The sequence below is a fragment of the Sphaeramia orbicularis genome, chromosome 5 (assembly GCF_902148855.1).
Source record: "Sphaeramia orbicularis chromosome 5, fSphaOr1.1, whole genome shotgun sequence".
NCBI classification, from domain to species: domain Eukaryota; kingdom Metazoa; phylum Chordata; class Actinopteri; order Kurtiformes; family Apogonidae; genus Sphaeramia; species Sphaeramia orbicularis.
Window position 1 is genome coordinate 41,666,623 of NC_043961.1, and position 26,355 is coordinate 41,692,977.

General features: G+C 40.1%; 1 protein-coding gene across 1 annotated transcript in view; it reads left to right on the forward strand.

Annotated features, from left to right (window-relative positions):
* The window catches only part of LOC115419600 (interleukin-17 receptor D-like), a 92,228-nt gene extending 68,568 nt beyond the window's left edge, over positions 1-23,660 (forward strand). Inside the window, 6 exon segments of the mRNA XM_030134496.1 lie at positions 1-2; positions 6,506-6,621; positions 8,206-8,457; positions 10,412-10,888; positions 14,006-14,247; positions 23,055-23,660. The exon segment at positions 1-2 is cut by the window's left edge and continues 183 nt beyond it. Of these exon segments, the coding sequence (XP_029990356.1) occupies positions 1-2; positions 6,506-6,621; positions 8,206-8,457; positions 10,412-10,888; positions 14,006-14,247; positions 23,055-23,242 (1,277 nt within the window). The 3' untranslated portion in view covers positions 23,243-23,660.
* The last annotated feature ends 2,695 nt before the right edge of the window (positions 23,661-26,355 follow it).

The window sequence follows — 26,355 nt, forward strand, 5'->3', positions numbered from 1 at the left end:
AGGTCAGACGGCAACACCACTACGTATACATACATTTGTGATATCCTTCTCTGAATTGTCATATTCCTGCTCAACAGGACTGCTTGCTTTGTTTACAGAACATACTGTGCATTACAGTCATATTTCACAGTATAATATACACTTAAATCTTAATTTACCCTGAAGCTTAGATGTAAATGTCACATCCCGAAAAGTACCACAGCAATCATTTAGCAAATAGGTCGGCCCACCTTCTCCAGCCTCAATCTCACTGACTGCACAGAGCAAAGAACATCATAAAACAAAAACATGTAGAGCATTTACAACAATAGGCCCTTTCCCACCACAGGAACTTTTGCAGGAACTTTCTGTATTACCCTGAACTTTCAAAGTTCCTGGTGCGTTTCCACCGAAAATTACCCTGGTAACTGACCCTCCCCCGGCCCCAAATTTACCCCAAAGTTCCTGGTACAGAGGTAGTACTCTCCAGATTACCAGGAACTTTAAGGGGCGGAGCTGTGTTCTGGAGAAGGCTGAGTGGTGGACGAGACTCGCAGCATTTCCGCATTCTGTTCACCAATATGTAACTCATTTAATTTTCACAAGCTTTGTATTTTGATAATTCGGAAAATGGGCCAAAAGAGAAGCTACAACAAGTGGACGGAAAATGAGGAAATTCAGAAGGACTTTGAATCGCCGACACGAAACGAGCGAGTAAAAGCTGTCGGAGCCAAAGGCACAAACCTAAAGAAATACGAGGAAAGAAGAAGACATTTATGCAGGATTAAAAGAAACTAAAGGACCACAACGGTCGCAGTGGATCCGACTGTCCAACAAATCAATGGTATGTGTATCAGAAATATTCACTGTTTAGTTCATTCCATGTTGTAACAGTAGTCAGTGGAACATCAGCTGTTTAGACAACAGTGAAGTCCAGTTAACCTAATGCTAATGCTAATACTAACTGGTCATCAGTCTGACATTAAACCTAAATCACAGAACTGGATGTATTCGTGTTGTTGCCGGTGAACTGAACACTGATTTATTCTGTACGTTTGTGATTTCCACCTGAAATGGACCGGACAGACTCGCCTCTTTTCCGAACCTGTTTGTGTCCTGGTCCATCGTCTACTGCTGTTTACAACAGCCCAGGTCAGACAGGTCACATGACACATCACACTGGTAGGAATCTGTCATCGTGTGTTCTGTGATTCATTTATGCATTTTTATTACTCTTCCAGTAGGAAAGCGAAAAAGGAACCAGGACCATGGAATTCCAGACCGGCTGTCCTGGACTAGCTGGACCAGACCCTGGTCCAAAAGCCTGAACCTTTCACACGGGTTTATTTCCGTTTAATCTCAAGGCACCTTTGTTTTGTTTAAATTTTTAATAAAAAAAAAATCTAACCTAATACTGTCTGTTCATTTACAAGGCATCAAAATATGAGTATTAGTACTTTTATCGGTAATATGCAGTTGAATTAAATGCAGGCATTTGAGTAAATCTGTCTGACTTTAGGTTGAACCTGGACTACATCTGTAAAACAATAGAAATGAAACAGAACCATCCATCACACATAAAGTTAGATGTGATTTAGTTTAAGGAATGAGAAGTTGAAAATACATGTTGTACCATTTTTAAATACAAATTAAGGTATGATGGTTAACTTTATTTAAAATGTATTCCAGATGGATTAAGGGGCCGTTTACACGGCGTAGGATTCAGTCGACTCTGGGAAGATTTCATCGCGGATTAGCCTTCTGTTAACATGGAAACGGTGCCTAGAGTGCCTGAATCCGGAAACTTTTGATACCAGGGTCCAGGGTGGAATGTTATCGATACGCTCCGCATTTCAGCAACGTGTTAACGCGAATCGGAGCGTTCCGGGGTAAAATATGACGTCACCGCATGCGCGCGCAGCCAAGAACCGCCAGTTAACCCACTCCAGGCCAGTTGGTGGCGGTAATGCACCTCCAAGCTGGTTTGCCAGCCTCTGACACAATAAAGCTGCAGAAAAAGAAGGAACAACCACAACAACAATGGCCGGTTTCAGAACAACATACGTGCTGCTAACTGTGCTCAGTTTGCTGTCGCTTCTCCACCAAAAGTTAGACTTACTGCGTCTACACTCTTACCAGCGGAGACGCATTTCTTATATTCGCCATGCCTCTTCTTCTTCTTCTCATTTAAAGGCTGTCTAAACCAGAAATCGTTTGTGCGCAGGCGCGTGTTTTACCGCCACTGTTTCACTACAGCTCTACATCGCCAGCTACTGGTCTGGCATGGCCACTACAGCGTATTCAGCCGTTCTCGCGGACTCATGTTAACGCAGATCGTTTTCATAGCGGCTTCGTCTTAACGCGGAATGATTTTATAACGCAAAGGAGAAATGTTTGCGGAATTAGATCCTAGTGTTGCCGTGTAAACGTACCCTTAGTGATTCAACAACCAGTAAAACGTTAAACCCAAACCGTCCACTTACAGTACTGTCATTTTATTGTGCTAGAGGTTAGTTTGTGAATGTACATGAACTGGACTACAGTTTCTGCTCCCTCATACATCAGCAACCTGATTTGAATAAATTACCCTGAACTTTCGGGTGCGGTGGAAACGCAGTTACCAGGAACTCTTTTACCCCAAAAAGTTTCTGGTAAATAAGTTCCTGGTAATACAGTTTCTGGGCCTTTTGGTGGGAAAGGGCCTAATAATGCCAATTCTAATACTATATACTATCACTAATTTGTCGTTTCTTCTATCAATTGCCACAGTACTGTGATAGCAGAATGCATTGAAGTATATGCCATATATCACCACAGTACTGTGGCAACAAGAGGCTAATGAGTTCATGTAACATTATCCATGATTGGCTCTGGTGCAAATGCTAACATTTGGTCGGTTCTGTGGTAATAGACAAAGTTATAATTTGTGCCACAGTACTGTGGCAGTAGCGATTGCCTTATGTTTTTATGTAATTACACCCATCCCCCGTCCCATCATCAACCAACCCTTACCTCTCCCTACCAACCCCCCACCGTCACTCAGGATCTGTGAAGAAGATGTGTGTCAGCCCTTCAGGAGACAAAGACCAGGAAAGTTCCAGGCCTAAATTGGGTGTCACCCTCCTGTCTGAAGGTCTGTGCTGACCAGTTAGCCCCCATCTTCACCCAGATCTTTAACAGATCACTAGAGCTATGCAGAGTCCCCTCCTGCTTCAAATGCTCCACAATAATCCCAGTCCCCAAGAAACCAGTAATCTCAGGACTAAATGACTACAGGCCTGTGGCCCTGACATCTGTGGCCATGAAGTCCTTTGAGAGACTGATGTTGAACCACCTGAAGGACATCACAGGACCCCTGCTGGACCCCCTGCAGTTTGCATATAGGGCAAACAGGTCAGTGGATGATGCGGTCGACATGAGTCTGCATTACATCCTGCAACACCTTGACTCCCCTGGGACACATGCAAGGATCCTGTTTGTGGGCTTCAGCTCGGCATTCAACACCATCAGCCCAGACGTCTCCACCACAAACTCACCCAGCTCACCGTCTCAGCCTCCACCTGTCAGTGGATTACAAACTTCCTGATAGATATGAGACAGCAGGTGAGGCTAGGAAAATTCATATCCAGCACACAGTCAATCAGCACTGGTGCCCCCCAGGGATGTGTGCTCTCCCCACAGCTCTTCTCCCTCTAAACTAACGACTGCACCTTGGAAGATCCTTCTGTCAAACTCCTGAAGTTTGCAGACAACACAACGGTCATCAGCTTCATTTGGGACCGTGATGAGTCTGCATACAGACGGGAGGTGGAACAGCTGGCCCTCTAGTGTTAGAATAATTTGGAGCTGAACACACTCAAAACTGTGGAGATGACAGTGGACTTAAGGAGTACCCCCCCTACAGTGGCCCCCATCACAATCCTCAACAACACTGTGACTGCTGTGGAAACCCTTAGGTTTCTGGGATCAACCATCTCACAGGACCTAAAGTGGACTCCCAACATAGACTCCATAATCAAGAAAGCCCAGCAGACAACCTGTTTGAACTTCTTCTCTTCCCAGGCGATACAGAGCTCTGTATCTCTCTGTACGCTAAAACAGCCAGACACAAGAACAGTTTTTTCCCCCAGGCCGTCACTCTGATGAGCACTTCATGAGCCATCCAGTGTCAGTGTCCCCCCCAACTCAAATTCACCCACTTACAAAGTCATATATGCACTTTGTATAAAACTCAGACTAATTTGCACTATAATCATATACACATAAATATATTTTAATAGACCGGTGTGATGGTTGGAAAACAAAGACTTCGTGGAGAATGGATTTGCTTCAATCAGGCAATCCGTTTATTTGTGCACAAATGAGAAACTAACAGACGAAGCTTCGCCCTCTCTCAAGAGTCAGTTCTACCTAATACAGAAAATCGGTCTAACTCATAGAGGCTGTGCTAAGCTTACATGGGATTGGTTAATATAATATAATAAATATGACATATGATACTGTTGCTAAGTGAAAGAAAGAATGCCAGATGGACACAGGACAGAATGTAAGACCTTGGAGTCATTCTGGGAAGTTTGGAAAGTAACTCTTTGTTGAATTCCAGAACTGAGAGAGCTCATGCTCTGCTATGGGCTAAAAGGTCAAACTGTACGTTGTGCTATCTTTAGAGATAAAGTAGCTTACAATATGCAGAACTGAGAAGCTGGCTGAGAGAAACATTCATGTTTTGAAGGACACAGGTGTCTTGCAAACTAACAGTTGTGAGGAGCCAAGAAAGGAAACTTATGGTCAGCATTAAGCATTAAAATCAGTATTAACATTTCTCCCTTTTGATCCGTCAGGATCAACTAAATGGGAAAGAAAAAACACACAAAAATATCATCTATTATAACAATGTTAGTATAAAATAATAAAAAAATGTATCAGATATAGTAACAATAATATAGGGTTAGACCTTCACAGAATTAAACATCAATCACATCACACCCTCACAGGTTTAAGATGAGACGTCATGGGCTGGAAGTAGAAAACATGCATGTCCAGAATGGAACGCTTTTTTTTTGGTGTGCATAGGGCACACAGTATGAGCAAGCTTATGAGTAAGGGAAAACAATGTATTTACAAACCGGCTGTGACTTAAAAGATGGTGTCTCAGTCGGAATCAGAGAAATCGGAGGGGTCAAAATCAGAAGGGGCGCAGTCTGAGGGCCAGGTTTAGAGTCAGTGGGGACAAGCTGATAGGTTAGGAGGGTGGCATTGAGCATGGAGGAAATCATTTTTCTGATTAGGGGAACAAGGCAGCAGGAACACAAACAGAGAACAACACAGATGGCAAGGAATGGGGTTGCTATTTTAAGGAAAATCTGCCACCATGGGCCAGAGGTGAGCCAGTTCCAAAGGTCAAATCCTTCAGGGGGTGGGGCATCGCGATTAAATTGGCGAATTAGAAGCTCGTTTAAGTGATCAACTACATAGGTCAAATTTCCCGAGACGTCGGGGATAAAAGTGCAGCATTCTTGTCCTATTATGTGACAAACACCTCCTGAGGATGCAAGCATGTAATCTAGAGCAGCGCGATTCTGAAGGGCAACATTTTTAAGGGCTTTGATTTCTGCAGAAACAGCACTGAAGCCTTCTGTCATGGATTTGGTTACATCCTCCAAATCTACAGCAATATCATCAATGTAATGAGCCAATTTAGGAAGACCCCACATGGGAACAACAGCTCCCACGCCTTTTTCCCATTGTTTTATCCTGACTCGTGCTTTGGGGTCAGATCCACGGCGGACACGGGAATGAATGGGGCATTGCGCATGTGTTGCGCATCCCTGTACACATCCACTCACTGTATAAAAACTCCAATTGCACTCTGTACATAATACAAATCCACTGTAAATCTCAACCCATTGTTACCTCTGCCAGGAGGTATTGTGATCGCTTGCTTTGTGTGTTTGCATGCGTGCGTGTTTGTGTGTTTGTTTGTTAGCAAGATAACTCAAAAAGTTATGGACGGATTTTCATGAAATTTTCAGGAAATGTTGATACTGACACAAAGAAGAAATGATTAAATTTTGGTGGTGATCGGGGGCAGGGGGGAGGGGCTTGTTTACTGTGAATTATACATTCATTCATTCATTTATTAAAATGACCTTTTCTACTACACATAACAGGTGCACTTTCAACCAAAAAAGTTGTTTAGTTTTATTTTATTTTTTTTTTAGTATTTTTATTCATTAATGTGTTTTCTTTTAATCACACTTGTTCTCATGGGTAAATTTGGACACATACATTTGATGTAATTATACAAAACGGATTTGGTTTGTAAAGACAGGCAGGGGAACTACCAATGAAGCTGGAATATTAAAGAGTAATAAATGAAGAAAAGAAAAGGGTTCAGATCATACAGAGGAACATGCACAACCACAGAGTATATGAATCTGTCATATTTCCATACTTTCAAAGTGTTTCACAGCTGGTTTTCCTGAGGTTCTAAGTGTCAGTTGTGGTTTGTTAAATCCCCATTCAGGTGGTTCTGGACCTGTGGGAACATCTGGAGATGTGCAGAGAGGGTCAGATGTCGTGGCTGAGCCGACGGTTGGATGAAGCTAACTTCATCATCACCGTGTGCTCCAAAGGCCTTCGGTAAAACCAACACTATATGAGATATGGAACAGATGTATGAAATGACAGTGGATCTTTCCTCATCTATTATTAAGAGATCAGATTCATTTTGAAATCAGTGACTTTTGGGCTCTTGCATTGTTTTCCTTGTAATGTCTTCTACTCCAAAAACTTTGCTTGTTTTACCAGCTGCAGTTCCATCAATGTCCACTGCAAAAACTACATAAAACAACACATTTTACACAACACAATCATAATTAACCTCCTGAGACTTAGGAGAATACAAATTTCTGATTTTTTTTTTTAAGAAAAAATTGTCTAGACTGAAAACAGCATGACACTGACACATTTTTTCAGATACATTTTTTCTTCTCTGAATATCCTTTGCAGTGGCTTTTGTTTTGTTTTTTAAGGTAAAGCTTTGAAACTTTTGTCCATTTGTCCACAAACATAAACAAAAAAAACATAGCTGGGTCTTAGGAGGTTAATGAATGAATATTTTTTTCAGATAACTAATGGTATCAAGTAAAAGTGCAAGTTGCATAAAAAATCAGGATGATAATAACATTAAAGAATGAAAGGAAATGTTCCAGACATGTTTGAATGCTACAAAAGCAGAGCAGCTGAGATGGAAGCAGGATGGAGAAAGTACAGATGAGGTGGGGTCACTACAATGCTCCACCGACATGGTTTCACTTTATCAGAATAATGACAGGTTCAGAGATGACTGATGTGTGTTTATGTTGGATGTAAGTTTATGATCTTATCTGATCATCAGTTCTCACTGTATAAAAATGTATCTGTTCTTTAACCCTGACATTAACGGTGTTTGTACCAAGGCTTTAAGTGACTGTTAAACCTCATTTGATGTCATATCGTTTCTTTATTGTTTTTTCACTTCCTCCTGTTTTCTTTCCTTCTTTCTTCTGTTTCTGCTTCACCTTCTTACTTCTTGGTAGTTCTTCTTGGTTCACCTGGACTGGTTTAGCTCTTTGAAAACATTTCGTCTCTCATCTAAGAGACTTCTTCAGTTCTACTAACTGGTGGCTGAACTGGATTTATAAACCTGCAGAGGGAGTGGTCTGTGTAGGTGTTACTCCCAACTTAAGTGTTAGGGTCATAATGGGGTGTGTCCCTGGGGGTAGGGTTGCTAGTGGGTATTGTGTGTCAGTTTCAGGGTCATTGACCAGAGGGGTGGGTCACTGTCCAAATCCTTCAGAAACCAAAAAGGTAATGCAAACAAAATATGCATAACAAGACAGTGCATTCTGGTACATTTAAGGAAAGAAAAAACAAGTCACTCATAATGTAAACAACTGAAATGTCTTTACAGTTCCTGGCCAGGTAACATATTCACATAGTGGAAAAGAGGCTCCAATATTTTTGTTAAATTTGCTAACAGAGCCATTTAAGGCACAACTAATTTTTTCTAACTTCATATTAAACATAATGTCTCTGATCCATTGATCATGTGTTGGAGGGGATGAATCCTTCCATTTGAAAAGAGCAGTCTGTGCGAAATGCTTTTGTTGTTTCCCATTTTCTTATTTATCATTTCTTCTTTTTTCTATCTTTCACCCTAATGTTTTGTCTTTTTTCCATCAGATATTTCGTGGAGAGGAAGAGCCGCCGTGGGAAGACGCCCCTCAGTCGTCGCAGTAACGGCAGTAGCAGCTCTCCCATTGGTGGACCAGGTAGTGACTTGTTCACAGTCACCGTGGCGATGATCGCAGAGCAACTACGATTGGCCAAGCAGAGCGAGGGGGGCGGAGCTCAGGAACTGAACCGCTTCATGACCGTTTACTTCGACTACTCAGCTGAAAATGACATTCCTACCACGCTGAGCCTGGCGCCCAGGTGAGTCCACACCTGAAGGAGTTAGAGGGTTCATACGGGTGCTTGAAATCCTTAAAAATGCTTGAATTTTAATGTTATGTTTTCAAGGTCTGAAAAGTGGTTGCAGTTATAACTCTGAGATGTGATTTATTTATTTATTTTTCATACTAACTCTGCCAGGTTTGATGTCAAGTAAAAGCTACATACAGAGAGGTGATACAGTTTGAAAAATAAAACTTTGTCAAAAAACAAAATTAGTGGGTGTTCTTAGGTCAACTCCAGAGACATTTTTACCTTTGTCTCGTTGCGAGTGTGTCTGGAGAATGCCAAGTGCCTTCCTGGTTTTTGGATAAAACTTTGTGTTCTCCTTTAATTTCAAAAATTTTTGCTATAATAAAACAGAATTTTTGATGTTTATATCATAATTCAATGTACATCATTGTCGTACTTTCCAGTCTACGAGCCGCTAATTTCTTCCACATACTGTGAACCCGTGGCTCTAAAATGATGTGGCTAATTTATGTTTTCTGGGCTAACGATTGATCCAGCTTATGAAGAAGGAAATAGAACTGCTGCACGTAAACTTGGCATCAGTGAATCGATGATGAGACGAGGTGGGTGCGGCTTATAGTCCGGAAAGTACGGCATATGCATTCCTGTAGATATGTATTTTACCCCAGTGATAAGGCGAAAATGACCCTCAAAAGTCCTGAAAAGTGCTTGAATTTGACCATGAAAATGTGTACGAGCCCTGGAGTTAATAACAGTGACAGTCTTTTCTGTAGTATATACAGAACAACATCACAGAACCAGATGCTGAATTTCATTAAATAGAGGGATAGAAATAATGGATAATGGAGTGAGATATATAAATCAAGAGAAGAAACAAGTATTACATAAGCTACTTCACAAATGTAAATCATCAGATTGATTTAAATGAAAGCAGTATATTTTCTAGTTTACTTGAAATGTTTCAAAGAATGAGGCTCACACTGCAAAAGTCCTGTTACAGAGAGAGTATTATAGAATACTAGCGCGTTGACCTATGGGGAACCACGGGTTCAAGATCCTGGACTTCATCATTGTCAATACCGAGCGTGGGATGTGAAAAGGGGGGGATGTTTTTAAAATCCACATCCCAACTCTGATGGGCAGTATCCCGGTCCCCCAGCTTAGATATTTGTTGTGTATTCACACATGCTGTACCGCATTTGTCCAGCAGTCACCGCCAAAGTGCTCACATGATTTTGGGTATAGCAAAGTGGTTGTAAGGCTACTGTATTCCAAAATGACTAATATCACCCAAAATATTGGTCCTATCTACGTGTCATTTTTACTAGTCTCTTCCCTGACAAAAAATACATGAGTATACCAAACTGCAGCAGTCAGCTCTTTTTGGATTGTGTATGATGCCCAGGACACACACACATACACACACACATAGTCCACTTACCTTTTATAAAATAAATTATTATTATTATTATTATTATTATTATATTTATTATTATTATTATTATTATTATTATTATTATAACAGTAAAATTTGATAATTTCAAAAGCGAAAAAGGAGGTACGCAACTGCTTTTGTCCTGCATGACATGCTGTTGTTCTGCTGTAAAATAACGGTAACTGTTGCAACTACTCACAACTGCTAAGCAACATAAATTAAATCAGTTCCTTCTGACTTTAAAGAAGGGAATTTTAAAGAAGAAAGATATTTAATGTGGAGATGGGACTATTCCTCAACTGTAGATACCAAATTGGCCAGTTAAAAACATCTCAATTTCTCAGAACCGCACAGATACACGCACATACAGACAAGCAGCTGACACTAGACTGGCCCATCTGAATGTACCACCATGCTAATGCTAATGCTAATGCTCCAGTAGAGGTTCTGGTAGTTGTGGATGGGGTGTGTTGGATTGTTGCTGTGAACAGACGGTTCAGTCCCAATGTGTTCATTGACTGTGTTCAGGTTTAAGCTGATGGACCAGCTGCCTCAGCTCTTCACTCGGCTTCACTCCGGTCAGTCGGGTCTTGACCGGGAGCCTCCTCCTCCCAACATGTCCAGGAGGAACTACTTCAGGAGCAAGTCCGGACGCTCGCTCTATGTCTCCATCTGCAACATGCACCAGTACATCAGCCAGAACCCGGACTGGTTTGAGAAGCAGTTAAATCCTGCAGGAGGCTCGTCTTCATCGCCTCCCCCTCCTCCTCTTCCTCCTCAGGACCACAGTGCCCCTCCAAAGCCCTCCTGCTCCTCGTCTGAGCAGAGGTTGGACAGTGGTTTGGTTCTGAATGAGGTGGTGGTGAAGTCTCCATCAGTGGAGGGGGGCGACGGAACACCTAAGAGGAATACGCTCCTGTTGGCCCCTGGATCTGGTCCCAGTCCTGGACTCAGATCCAGTCCATGTCTTCCACATTGCTCTCTGTCCATGAGAAACGCTTCAAGGTAAAGTCCAGTCACTGCTGTTTGTTTTTATGGTTTCATTGCCTTATTTAATATTTTGGACTTTAAAGGCCTTTTGTCTATGTCTATTTTCATGTATTTTTTATAAACTGCTATCTGAAAAAAAATATTACGTATAAAAATCATTAATATTGTATTTATTTGGAAAATGTTGCTATTTGAGATGACTGTGTTCAGCTCTGTTCAACATGGAATAGGTTTAGGGTATGTCTGATTATTAAAACTGGAGCTGCTCATCTTTCTTTCCTTCATCATCCGCCTGAATATTACATCTGTAGGGTGTATGGATTAAGACAGGATCATAACATGAGGGTGTGCTGGTTGTGTGTTGACATTAGCTTAGGAATCACATCAAATAATTTTACAAAAACATGGCTATATAAATAAAGGATCTATACATGATCCAGGCTGTGAGTACCATGTATAATCTACATTCAAGTGGAGTTTAAACATGTTTGGGTGGTTTAGTCAACAGTCAAGGGACGTGTATCCTGTTTAGGCCCAAGGCTCGGCCTTTACAATATCGACCAGGGGTGTCAAATTCATTTTAGTTCAGGGGCCACGTTCAGCCCAATATGATCTGAAGTGGGCCAGACCAGTAAAATAATAGCATAATAACCTATAAATAATGACCCCAAATTTTCTTCTTGGTTTAATGTGAAAAAAATATTACATTATGCCTATTAATAATGACAACTACAAATTTTTCTTTTACTGCAAAAAATAACATAAATATTTACATTTAACAAACTATCCTTTAACAATATAATGTGAATGACCTGAACAAATATGAACAACCTGAAATATCCAACAAAAATTAAATGCATTGTTAACAATATTCTGTCTGTTATTAAATGTTTTGTGCCTTTGTAGATCTGATCCATAATGCACATGTATAAATGGAAAGTGGAGGCATAATATTGTTAAGCTTGCATTTATTTTTCATAAGAAATTTCAGGTTTTTCAGGTTATTCAAATCTTTTTTGTTTGGATAGTTTGTAAATGTACATATCTTCATAATTTAATGTTACATTTTCACACTAAAAAAAGAGAAAATTTGGGGTTGTCATTATTTGTAGGCATAATGTAATGTTATTTTTTTCATATTAGGCCAAAAAGGAAATTTGGAGTCATTATTTTTAGGTTATTATGTTATTATTTTACTTGAGATCACACTTGGTCTGCATGTGGAACCTAAACTAAAACTAGTTCAACATCCTTGACTGTTAATATCTTCAGTGTAATTTTTACACATTGCTAATTGGATTGGAACCTTTGGCAAGCCAGTTTTGGCCCACAGGCCATATGTATACAATACAAGAGGTGGGAGAGACTTAAGCAGCACCCACAGGAGCCTTAAGGACTGCCCACAGGAGGAAACGCCACATCCACTAAAGAATCAACACTTTCCTCTGAAATGAAATCAATGAACATGTCTGCAGGTGAAACTATTGAGACAGGTGCATGTGGCTGGATGGTTCAGTGGGTAAAACTAGTGCCTCTGATGTGGGAGTTTAGGGTTTGAATCCCAGCACAAGTGGTAACGGTGACATCTTTTAGCCCTGATGTTGATTTTCTACTTTTTTTAATTCCACATGATTTGCCTGTCCTTCCTCCACCCCTGGTTTAAATACATTGTCCATACTATCAGTGTTAAGACACTTAATCAGGGACATGTCTGACTTTAACTATAGAGTCATAGAAAAATGTGCATGTTTGGAGGATAGACGGTGAAATTTACATATAAAAAAACAATGACTGAAAACACATACTGTGTATTTTTATTTTAATTTAAATTAATATTTTAAAATGCTGGTGCATTTGCTCTGATTTACCCTAGTGTTGATATATGGTTATACAGGGTGTCCCATAAGTCTCCATACATAGTAGACATAATACATTCCATGGTTCTAACATGTATTTCTTTATATTTCTTCTTTATAGTTCTTCAGCAGTGGAGGACACACATTGAAATGTGTTCCCGACAAAATGGCAGTCATAGAGATAAATGAAGAGATATAGAGAGATATAGAGAGATAGAGATATATAAATAAAAATGGTTTATGTCAAGAAACGTTTGTTTTTCCTATGTATGGAGACTTATGGGACACCCTGTAGTGCAGCTGAAAACTGACTTGGATACTGCACCACCAAAAAAATAACTTCACCAGCTGCCATTGGTGTAGAGAAGAAGTCTACAACAAACCAAGCTTATATAGTTTTGGATTTTTCATCATAGTTTAGTTTTATTTAGTTTTGACTTTTTTTGTCTAATTCAGTTAGTTTTAATTAGTTTTTCGAGCAGGTTTGCGAGTTTTTATTAGTTTTCGTTATTTTCTAAATGCTTAGTTTTAGTTTAGTTTTAGTTTTTTTTATATCTTTTATCTTCTTCGCTGTCGTATTCAAATAAATCCCAGACAGGACTCTGCTGATTTCTCCTAACTTTAGTCTCCATGTTTCCAGGTAGAGTGGGGACCAGAGGACGACTGGAAACCACAAGTGACGAACCGTTAAATATCTTATGTTGCCACCAGCTAAAACTGCTTTAGGGAAATAAATTGATTTTACATCATCCGACACTGACAAAGACAAAACGAAGGGAATTATATCCATAATTTTTATACGTTTTAGTTAGTTTTGTAAACATACAATACAGTTTCAGTTAATTATCATTATTTTCTTTAATTATAGTTTTTATTTATTTCAGTTAATGAAAATGTTTCTACAATTCTAGTTTTCGTCATTTCGTTAGTTTTTGTTAATGATAATAACCTTGCAACAAACTTCATATTTTTTGTAGAAAATCTGTCCTCCACATAGAGGCTGGATGTAGGTGACACTAAGACAGTTTTTGATGCAACTTAGTTAATATCCACAACCAACACAAAACATACAGATGAGAAGTGGATGGAAAGAAGTCACATCTAGACTCTAAGGTTATGTTCAGACTGCAGGCAAATGTGGCCCAAACCCGTTTGTTTGCCCTTATATGACCTGTATCTAAATGAGTCTAAATGAAACAGGGTTAAACCATGAATGAGGGGGGAATCAGGGTTCAGATGATTGGACGTCCTCTTACGTCTGCTTCTGCTCCTTCAGGTCGTCCTCTGGCACCGCCCCAGACTCTTCCCCCTCCGTCCTCCAGGACCCAGTCTGCCTCGTCCCTCCTCAGGCAGAAGAAGGCCGGTCGTCCCCCCCACAGGTCCCTCCTCGTGATTCAGGGATCTACGATTCTTCAGTTCCTTCATCAGAGCTCTCCATTCCCTTAATGGAGGGACTGTCACATGACCAGGTGGACTCCGCCTCCCTGGCTGACAGCGAATCATCTTCCTCTGGGCTCGGTGAGGTGCTGTGCTCTGGTGGTTAGATGTGTTTGAGGTTCAGTCCTTCAAGACCATTAACACAAAATGAATTAGTGCCTAGAAAACATTGAAATTTTATCCAGTCACTTTGACATTTCTGCCAAACCAATCATTGCAGTTTTATTTTGTGTCACTGGTCGTCTCTCCAGAAAGAGTCAAACATCAGCAAGCTCAACAAGAGGCAAACATTTATTATTTGTTGCTGTTTTCATGTACTCATGGGGACTGATGAGGATTGGATTTCTTTTTTATAATAATAATGGATTAGATTTATATAGTGCTTTTCTATGAATGCATACTCAAAGCACGTCCATTGGATCCATTATTCATTCACTTTCACAATCACACTCTGATAGTGGTAAACTACATTTGTAGCCACAGCTGCCCTGGGGCCGGCTGACGGAAGCGTGGCTGCCAATCCGCGTGTACGGCCCCTCCGACCACCACCGAACATTCATACGCATTCATACACCAGTGTGAGTAGCAGCACTGGAGGCAAGGTGGGTGAAGAGTCTTGCTCAATGACACAACAGCACATAACAGAGCAGGATTTGAACCACCATCCCTTCAGTTATTGGATGACCCTCTCTACCATGGCTGTCCAAGTATATATAATATATTTTTATTGAACTTTTAACCATATACAGGGTGGGGAAGCAAAATTTACAATGAACATTTAGTTGTTTTTTCTCAGCAGGCACTACGTCAATTGTTTTGAAACCAAATATATATTGATGTCATAATCATACCTAACACTATTATCCATACCTTTTCAGAAACTTTTGCCCATATGAGTAATCAGGAAAGCAAACGTCAAAGAGTGTGTGATTTGCTGAATGCACTCGTCACACCAAAGGAGATTTCAAAAATAGTTGGAGTGTCCATAAAGACTGTTTATAATGGAAAGAAGAGAATGACTATGAGCAAAACTATTACGACAAAGTCTGGAAGATACTATTAAAGAAGAATGGGAGAAGTTGTCACCCGAATATTTGAGGAACACTTGCGCAAGTTTCAGGAAGCGTGTGAAGGCAGTTATTGAGAAAGAAGGAGGACACATAGAATAAAAACATTTTCTATTATGTCAATTTTCTTGTGGCAAATAAATTCTCATGACTTTCAATAAACTAATTGGTCATACACTGTCTTTCAATCCCTGCCTCAAAATATTGTAAATTTTGCTTCCCCACCCTGTACATTAAGCACAAAAAACAAACACATCTCACTTGACATTATTACCGTGACAGTCAATAAAAAACAAGAATATTTTGCAGAACTAAAAATATTTACATCAAGTTCAATAAATTCAGCTGCATGGTATCTCTGTGCATTCAAAATGCCATCAATAAAATGCCCCTGTGTTGGTTGTCCATAATATACACTTGTCCACCCCATAACCCCATCACCACCATGGGCCACTCCATTCACAACGTGGACATCAGCAAACTGCTCACCCTCATGACGCCATACACACTGCCTGCCATCTGCCCTCTCCAATGAAAACTGGGATTTATCTGTGAAGAGAACACCTCTCCGAAGTCCCAGACACCATCAAATGTGAGCATTTACCCACTAAAGTCGGTTACAATGACGAACTGCAGTCAGGTCAAGACCCCGATGAGGACAACGAGCATGCAGATGAACTTCCCTGAGATGGTTTCTGACAGTTTGTGCAGAAATTCTTTGGTTATGCAAACCGATTGTTGCAGCAGCTGTCCAGGTGGCTGGCCTCAGATGATCTTGGCGGTGAAGATGCTGGATGTGGAGGTCTGTGTGGTTGCACGTGGTCTGCGGTTGTGAGGCCGGTTGGATGTACTGCCAAATTCTCTGAAGCACCTTTGGAGATGGCTTATGGTAGAGAAATGAACATTCAATTCATGGGCACCATCTCTGGAGGACATTCCTGCTGTCAGCATGCCAATTGCACGCTCCCTCAAAACTTGTGACATCTGGGGCATTGTGCTGTGTGATAAAACTGCACATTTTAGAGTGGTATTTTATTGTGGCCAGCCTAAGGCACACCTGTGCAATAATCATGCTGTCTGATCAGCATCTTGATATGCCACACCTGTGAGGTGGATGGATTATCTTGGCAAAGGCACAGATTTAGACAAATTTCTGAACAATATTTGAGAGAAATAGGCCTTTTGTGTATATAGAAAAAGTTTTAGATCTTTGAGTTCAGCTCATGAAAAATGGGAGCAAAAACAAAAGTGTTGCATTTTTATTTTTGTTCAGTATCTAATACTCATAGAGAAGCTGACATTAATGAGAATGGGGCTTTTGGTTGGGCCTTCCTAATCCGAATGACAAAGGGCATGGAATAATGAATGACCTAACCCTAACCCCTAACCCCTAACCCTAACCCCTTAACCCCTAACCCCTAACCCCTTAACCCCTTAACCCCTTAACCCCTTAACCCCTTAACCCCTTAACCCCTTAACCCTAACCCAAGTGGTCATTCGTTATTCCATGCCATTTGTCATTCGGATTAGTCAAGCCCTTCCGGTTTGATGCATGGCAGTGTAGGTTGCAAGCCAGAGCTTCTCTGTTGACATTCAGTCAAATTCCATCTGGGATCCTTTCAAAGTCACGCAGTTGTTAGTGCCAACCCTGATTTTTGCCGAAGACATGAAACCAATGGGCCGGGCGGCAAAGCAGTAAATTGGAGATGCAGAACAAGCCAACTTAGCAAAACTAGCCAAACAACCAGACGCTGGGGCTAACACGACGCTGACACTGTCATATATGGAAAGACTGCTAACGTCCATGGAAGATCATATTATAGCCAAACTTTCTGTCGGTTGACAACAGCAACACTACAAATCCATTCAACAACTGGAAACCTCACTAAATGACACACAAGAAAGACTTGAAAGATTTGAATCCACATGTGCTGCGCTCGCCAAGGATAACAAGGACTTGGAAGTGAAACTAGGTGATCTGGAGAACTGATCCAGACGGAACAATATTCGCAGATTTGGTCTCCCTGAAAATACTGAGGGACCGCGTTCCACTGCATTCATTGACGCACTGCTACGAGAAACTTTTGGAGCAGAAACTTTCCCTACCTTATTGATCGCAGACGGGGCTCATCGGATCACCAAGGTTAGGAAAAATTCAGCAGACTCCAGACTACATCCCCTCATTGTACGAATTCACCATTTCCAGATAAAGGAGCGCATCCTGAAGTTAGCAAGAGAGGCCAGCCCCGTTTCTTTTCGCAGAACTGAGATTCACTTTCTCCCGGACTTTAGCGCTTAAACCTCCAGAAAGGGAGCTGCCTTTGTACCAGTGAAGTCACAGCTTAAGAAAGTTGGATTCAACTATAGGATGCTGTTCCTGGCCCAGCTACAGGTTACTGACAAGGATGGTCAGAAACATGTCTTTCTCTCTCCAGAGGAGGCAAGCTGTTCTGTGGAAAGATGTAGCCATACAAACAAATTGGCCTGGAATCCTCACCATCATAAGGTGGGCGGGCTACAAAGTCCTGCTTTGTATGTTAACTTCAGAAGTACCTAGGTATGTGAAATCAGTTCATTGCCTACCATCTTTAGTATATGAACTCTTGAGGTAAATGGACATTCCTCCTATCTCATTTGTTGTTAGAGTTTAAAAGATTGAAAAGAAAAAAGAGATATGTAGCATCATTCTAGTTATAGGTTTTGATAAGTTTGGTAAACCATACTGAATATGTGATAATGTTGAAATCATTTTGTTCTGTTTGGGCCCTTTTTTTGCTGACTTTGTATTAGGCACAAAACTTTCAGTAATTTTTCAATTTCTTGCAGTAACAGAGTATACAGTTTAACTATAGGTAAAACGTGCTTAGGTAAACCTTGTGCTTTTTGCCACAGATATTTTTCAGCCTAGCCTTTTTTTCCTTTTCTTTGTTTATTTCTCTCTCTCTCTCTCTCTCTCTCTCTCTCCCTCTCTCCCCCCTTCCTCTTATCCCCCTGCCATCTTCTCATCTCAGTATGCTTCCAATATGGCCTCTTTCAGCTGTCGAAAACTTTCTATTACTATTTAGGTCTCAATTAAAATGAATTCTAGAGTTAACCAGTCTCAGTCTCAATCCATCCAATGTGTTTCAAAATACAAAGGTCTGAATAACCCAGTAAAAAGACAGAAGATAATATCTTACCTTCAGCAACTAAGGGCAGATATAGTATTTATGCAGGAAACTCATCTAAAAAACCGACTGCAAATTTTCTTAAAAGAAGATGCATCGGTCAACTGTTCCATCCACGTTTTAATGTCAAGGCCAGAGGCAATGCAGTCCTCAAAGATCTCACATTACAAGCTGAGGAGGTGATCAGTGACCCCAACAGAAAATATGTTATTGTTGCTGGGTAATTATTTTCTCTCCCTGTAATTCTTGTAAATGTTTATGCCCCAAATTCTGACAATTATAACTTTTTCACCAAATTATTTTCTGCCATACCAATTTACAACAATAATAATCTGATATTAGGGGTTGACTTTAACTGTGTGCTCAACACCACTCTTGAAAGATCCTCATCAAGACCTCAATCTCTTATTAATCAGCCATGGTCATCACTGTTTTTTGTGCTCAATCTGGTCTTTCAGACATTTGGAAATTTCATTATCCTAATAAAAAAGCATTTTCTTTCTTTTCCAGCATCCACTATACGTATACTACCCACATAGATTACTTTCTGATAGATAACAGGTTAGTAGGGAGTGCAGACTCCTGTCAATATCATACAATTTCCATCTCTGATCATGGTGCACTGTCTTTTCAACTTAGTTTACCTAGTTGCTTCAGACCCACATTCTATTGGAGGGTTAACCCACTGTTACTAGCTGATGAAGAATTTGTAAAACTGATCATTTCCCAGATAAATTTTTTTACTGACACTAACACTACTTCTGAGGTCTCCCTTTCAACATTATGGGAGACCCTGAAACATTTTCAAACAGTACTACAGTAACTTATATTGCTCTGAACATGATGTAGATGCCCCAAAACTCGAGAACTTCTTTGGCAAGCTTTCATTTCCTTCTCTCTCCCTCCGGAGCTTAACTCTTCTCTTGGGGGAGAAATCTCAGTTGCAGAAATCACACAAGCCATTAAATCCTTGAAAAACAATAAAACATCTGGGCCTTCACTGCAGACTTTTATAAAAAAAGTTCACACTTGTCACCATTACTCCAAGCCATGTTTAATGAACCTTTGTCTTCTGGACAGCTCCCTCCCCCTCTATGACAAGTTGCAACTAGAAGCACTCGGAGAGCGCAGACCTCCGCCAAGGCTGATCAGTGGGCCCCCCTGTGGGCCCCCCCACCCCCGATCACCCCCAAAAGTTAATCATTTCTTCCTTATCCCATTTCCAACAAACCCTGAAAATTTCATCAAAATCTGTCCATAACTTTTTGAGTTATGTTGCACACTAACGGACAGACAAACAGACAAACAAACCCTGGCAAAAACATAACCTCCTTGGCGGAGGTAATTACACTCATTCCTAAAAAAACCAAAGACTCACTCCAAAGCGCCTCATATTGTCCTATCTCATTACTGAATGTAGATTATAAAATTCTTTCCAAGATGTTATCTGCTAGACTGGAGAGGTTATTGCCACAAATTATATCTACTGGTCAGACAGGTTTATTTTAAATAGACACTCTAATTCCAACTTAAGAAGACTACTTAATATTGTATACTCCCCTTCAATCTCTGTACCAGAAATGGTGATCTCTCTCAATACCAAAATGACATTTGATGATTTATATGCTCACCCTCTGGCTACAGTAATTACTAATGGTCTTCAGTCTGAATATTTCCCATGGGGTAGGGGCATCAGTCAAGGCTGTCCTCTTTCACTCCTCCTTTTTGCTATCGCAATAGAGCCATTAGCCATCGCCCTTCAACAGTCTGATGATTTTTCAGAGACAGTGCAAGGTGGACAAACTCGTACGTTATCACTCTAAGCAGACAACTTACTACTATACACATCTAACCCTATCACTTCAGTTCCTTCAATTGTCCACACCCTAAATCAGTTTGGTAAAATATCTGGCAACAGAATTAATCTCCAGAAGACTGAAATGTTAGTATTAAATCAAGCTGTCTCTCAGATCTCCCCATCTCATTTTCCATTCCATTCCATTCCTGACATTCCCCATGCTTTAATAAAGAACTTTTGGGTACTTTTTGAAAAATGCAAACAGGATATGGTGAGATCGTCAAGCGTGCCTCTCTCGGTAATTGGTCGAATCAACCTTATCAAAATGATTGTGTTACCAAAATGTCTGTATTTTTTTCAAAACATTCCAATCCTTATTGGAAAAAAGTTTTTTAAAACTCTGGACCAGCTTCCTTCATCTGGAATCTTAAACCACAAAGGATTAAAAGGCTTGTTGAAGACTTGAAAGACCTAAAGGGCTGGCTGGTCTAGTTTTGCTTAATTTTGTCGACGATTATTGGGCTTGCAACATCCAGAAGATGTTGTCGTGGACAGAGGAATATCATCCTGAGAGGGGTGAGGTCTGGCTACATCTTGAATCTGCATGCTGCCCTGTCCAACTTCGTTCTGTCATTTCTGCCCCATCCCCTCCGACTCCACTGAGCCAGTTATTACCCAACCCAGTGATCCTCAATTCATTGAAAATTTGGTCACAATTCAGAAAACATTTCAACCTAACAACAATATCAGTCTATTCTTCAGTTGTTAATAATCACAACTTTCCACCTTCCAGCTCGGACTCAGCCTTTAAATCTGGAAGGCTAAAGTCATCACTTCCATTTCAGTCTCTTTTTCAAGGTAAATTTGGTTGATTCGCTCAGCTTTCTGAGATGTTTGACTTGCCAAAATCCCATTTTATAGATATCTCCAAATGAGATATTTTGTGCACAAGAACTTTGCTTCTTTTCCAAATCTGCCATCAGATAATGCTATTGACAATCTCCTCTCTTTGTCCACACATTGAGAGGTTTGATCTCAGTGCTTTATCATCATATTAGCAGCATCATTCCCCAATCACTGTAAGGAATTAGACAACTCTGGGAACATGACCTGGGAGAAGTAATGACAGAGGATCAGTGGGAGGCTGCATTGGATTTGGTACATTCCTCCTCCCAAAAGCTTGATTCAGTTTAAAATCCTTTTAATAGTACAGTGGACTAGGGCCAAACTGGCAAAGACTTTTTCTGATGTTGACATGTCCCCATTTTAAAAGTCAACCTGCAGACCATATACACATGTTCTGGTCCTGCCCACTCCTCAGAGCATTTTGGGCTGACATTTTTCAGGCCTATTCAACAAAGTGTAGTGTTCACATGTCTCCAAATCCAATACGTGGCCATTTTTTTTATTTACTGATGAAACACGCTCGTTTTAAGGCAAATTTGATGTTGTCATAGCTCTCACCTCTCTTCTTGCTAGATGTCAGATATTGCTTTTATGGAAAGAACAAACACCACGCACATTCAGTAGATGGATTGGAGACACCGTGTCATTCTGAAATTTGAGAAAATCAGATACACCCTGAAAGGTTCTATACAAAAGTTTGAGAGCATTTGGAACCCTTTTTCTGTCTTACTATGAGAGCATTCAAGCCCATTACAAGTAGAGTAGATGACCCCCCCCCCCTTTTTTTTAAATGTGTTTTTTTTATTTATTTATTTATTTTTATTTTCTTTTTCTATGCGGGTGTCTATCTGTATGACTCTACATTTGTATTGTAATGTTTGACCAAGTATACACCCCCCTCTGTTTTTTTGTTTTGTTTGTTTTGTTTTTGTTTTTTTGTGTGCGATTGTGGATTGTATGGGAAAGGCTGGCTGAGGGCGGATAGGAGGTGGGATGTCTCGGTGGGTGTTATGATGATTGTATTTGTAATGTGCAATTGTAATTTTTTTCTTTCTTGTTAAGAAAATCAATTAATAGTGTTACAAGTCAGAAGCTGAACTCGATAGGGTTCTTCCACTTGGGGCCCCTTATGTTGGTTATCAAGGGATAAGAAATCCAACCAAATCCGTCCGAGTTATCGCGCTCACGCCAAGGATATCAGGGGGCAGCGGATCCGTTGGAGATGTTTGGGGCAAAACCATTATATCCCCGAAACTCCGTTTTGGGGATATATCTGTCTAACTCATACACAAATGGACAAAAGTATGTGGACTCATTAATTCAGGTGTTTCATTTCTCACAGGGGTCTGGGATACAAAACAATAATGACAAATGTCATAATGTAGTTGTATATTGAGATAAATATTGCATTGGTTAGTTTGGTTTAAATTGTTATCTTTGTTTCCAAAATGCCTTGGAGATGGTTTTGACTACATTTCTCTCAACCTTGAGTTTTTTTTATCTATGACTATGATTTTAAATGTTCTCCCTCTAAATTTCTAAAATATTTTTTGTGCTGACTGTAAATAATAATTTTCTACCACAACTAACCATCTGCTTTCTTCACATCACGCTGAGGAAGAAACATCTCCCATTAAACTTTAAGAAAATATTGATGTTTCTAAACTACATGGACATAAGTACAGCTGTAAGATGTCCTGTTCATGATGATCTGACATAGAAACATCAATATCAATAATCAATATGATATTTATCCCAATATAAAACTATATTGTGACATTTGTCGTTATTGTTTTGTATCCCAGACCCCTGTTAGAAAAGAAACACCTGAATTCAACAGGTTCACATACTTTTGTCCATACATTTTGTCCAGTGAGTTAGGTAATTATGATATGAGGATAACGATGTGTTAAATCTGACTTAATGTGAGGCGTTGCTTGTGCATTCCAGGTGATGAGGAGCCTCCTGCCGTGGCATCGCTGGGCTGCAGCGCCTCCACAGTGTGCAGAGCTGAACTGCACCAGCATCACCTTGAGCAGAGTGACGCACCTGTCATTCCAGGGGAACTGCAGCCTCCAGCCAATCAGAAGACACACAGGCTGATGACATCACAGCAGGACAGAACTGTATCAGTCTGAACCTTTGGAGTCAGAAGTGTTGTCATCCAGTCACCATTGAAACGGAACTGGAATCATTAACAGAACACCAGACGGGTTAATGTACAGTATATATGATGGGAACCGCTGTGTGGCAGCCGTTGGGTTCTGGTTTCCTGGTACTTGGTAACCACTACATCCTATGTATGTATTCTGTTGAACCACTGTAGTTCCATTTGCTGATATAATGAATCAGTTTCATGTAAAGACAAACTCGGACCTGCATCCTGATTAGTTAATGGACAAGATGAGTCGGCTGGTACCAAACACAAAGCATCCACCGGTACTGAACACAAAGCATCCACTGGTACTAAACACAAAGCATCCACCGGTACAAAACACAAAGCATCCACTGGTACTAAACACAAAGCATCCACCGGTACTGAACACAAAGCATCCACTGGTACTAAACACAAAGCATCCACCGGTACTGAACACAAAGCATCCACTGGTACTAAACACAAAGCATCCACTGGTACTAAACACAAAGCATCCACCCGTACAAAACACAAAGCATCCACTGGTACTAAACACAAAGCATCCACTGGTACTAAACACAAAGCATCCACCGGTACTAAACACAAAGCATCCACCGGTACTAAACACAAAGCATCCACTGGTACTAAACACAAAGCATCCACCCGTACAAAACACAAAGCATCCACTGGTACCAAACACAAAGCATCCACCGGTACTAAACACAAAGCATCCACCCATACAAAACACAAAGCATCCACCGGTACTAAACACAAAGCATCCACCGGTACTAAACACAAAGCATCCACTGGTACAAAACACAAAGCATCCACTGGTACAAAACACAAAGCATCCACCGGTACTAAACACAAAGCATCCACTGGTACAAAACACAAAGCATCCACCCGTACTAAACACAAAGCATCCACCGGTACAAAACACAAAGCATCCACCGGTACTAAACACAAAGCATCCACTGGTACAAAACACCAGCAGAACCAAGGCCCCTGTTTCCACGTAGGTTTCAGAAAGAATAATATTCTTTCATTTTTTTCATTTTTTTAATTGTATTTCATCAGCTTTAGCCATAAATAAAAATATCAAATACTCAATAACTGTCATATTTTTAACCCTTAACACCAACATTGGTTAATATTCATTATTATTTTTTGTGCTAGGTCAAATGTTAAATGCTAATGTCAGTGTACATTTTGTACTCACTTGGTAGAAGGGTGTTAGAATCAGGTCAGGGTGTTGGGTCAGAATTTTAAAAATTATGTAAAAATTAACAACTTTTGAATTCTGACCTGAAACTAAATGTGAAAAATAATATGACCTTTAATAACATGAAGTGCAAAGTGTGCATAATATGTTCATCTGGATATCGGACGGTTAATACCTTTATCCCATTCTTAGTCTTCTGTACTTCACAGCTGTAAACTTTATGTGTAAAAAGTCCACTTTGATAGAGCTGTTTAAAACCAAGTGGTACAGGGCACTTTGGTTCAGAGTCCTACAAAACCAACCAGACAAACCATCAAATATTACTGAGCACCACATCCACCATCCAGATCCGACATCCCAGACCCAAGATCCCAGACCAAAGCAGCTCCAGCAGGTTTATCTGTTCATGAGTTTCCTGTCCTATTCTGAAACAGTTTTCGTTATTTTCCATATTATCAGCATATAAGTGTCTTGAACATGTGATAACCACTGCCTTTACTAAAACCTGTTAATGTGACTCGGAATTTATGGCATTTTATTTTTAATTTCTTCATCTTAATACAGAGAACACACAACTCAAATGCATTGTGAACTCCTGCACCATAATATATAGAATATTTTGGTTACATTTTACTGAGTATTAACAGTACCTTTTATTGCATTGTGATGTTTTTCATAAAGCTTTGATGCATTATAAATAGGACAGCTTGCTTTAGAGATTCCAGTTTAAACACACAACTGTAGACGCCAGTTTATGGAAGAAAACATGGAATTTTAGTAATGAGGAAAAAACCCCATCAAACTATGGCTCCAAGGACAGATGTGAGGAGTTGGATCAGACCCTAGTGTATGTTTGTCTCCATCTGTGGGTCTGTCCAAGTTTTATTTCCAGAGGTCTGTTTGGTTCCGTCAGACCGAGTTCTGTCCTTGGACTCTGGTGAATGTGGATCTATCAGGACCAGGTTTGGCTGGTTTTTAAAGGGAAGATGCAGTGTCTCCAAACTGTACATATTTATTTTTTTCTCCCGGAAATGTCTGTTCTGTTTAAATATTGTATAGTTAGACTGTTATTTTCCTATTTTTTCTACATTTTTTAGAATTGTTGTACTGTTTTATAGTACCCCTATGTAGGAAATAAATAAAATTCATCTCATGAAACATTTGGGTTTGATGGTTTTGTGATTTGTGTGTTTGATTGTCATGTCTGTGGTTGATGAAACCTCCACCCTCTTCAGTATTGGTTCTGTTCTAATCAGTACATGTTTGGTTCTAAGGGTCTCCTCTGTCCTCATAGGTCAGTGTTAACTCTGTTTTGTGATTGACTTCCATGGTGTATGACCAGTAGCGGCTGATGAAGTTATTTTTTGGTGGTGCAGTATCCAAGTTGTCCTGATGTTGTGTGTGTGTGTGTGTGTATATATATATATATATATATATATATATATATATATATATATATATATATATATATATATATATATATATATATATATATTTTTTTTTTTTTTTTTTTTTTTTCCCCCCTGTGAAATGATTACAGTTTTTAATCAGATTAATCACAGGATTGCTGTGGATTAATTTTGATAAATCATGATTAAATATTCATTCATTTTTAATCTATATTAATCGTATTTCATTTTGCATGAGCAAACAGACTCAAGAAAGAAGAGAATGTATATGGAATTAATGTGTTTATTCAACACCTTGAACAGTTTCAACAAAACAACTCCAAAAAACTGTTCCTTCTTGGGGTTGTTTGTCCTCATATTTCCAACCAGAGGGTCAACATGCTGTTTAGCGTCTTCCATCTTTATGGGTTGGTTCTGCTGCCTGTCACTACTGGGTCAACTGCCTATTTGCGCATGCGCAACAGTAACTCTACTTGGGCAAACTGG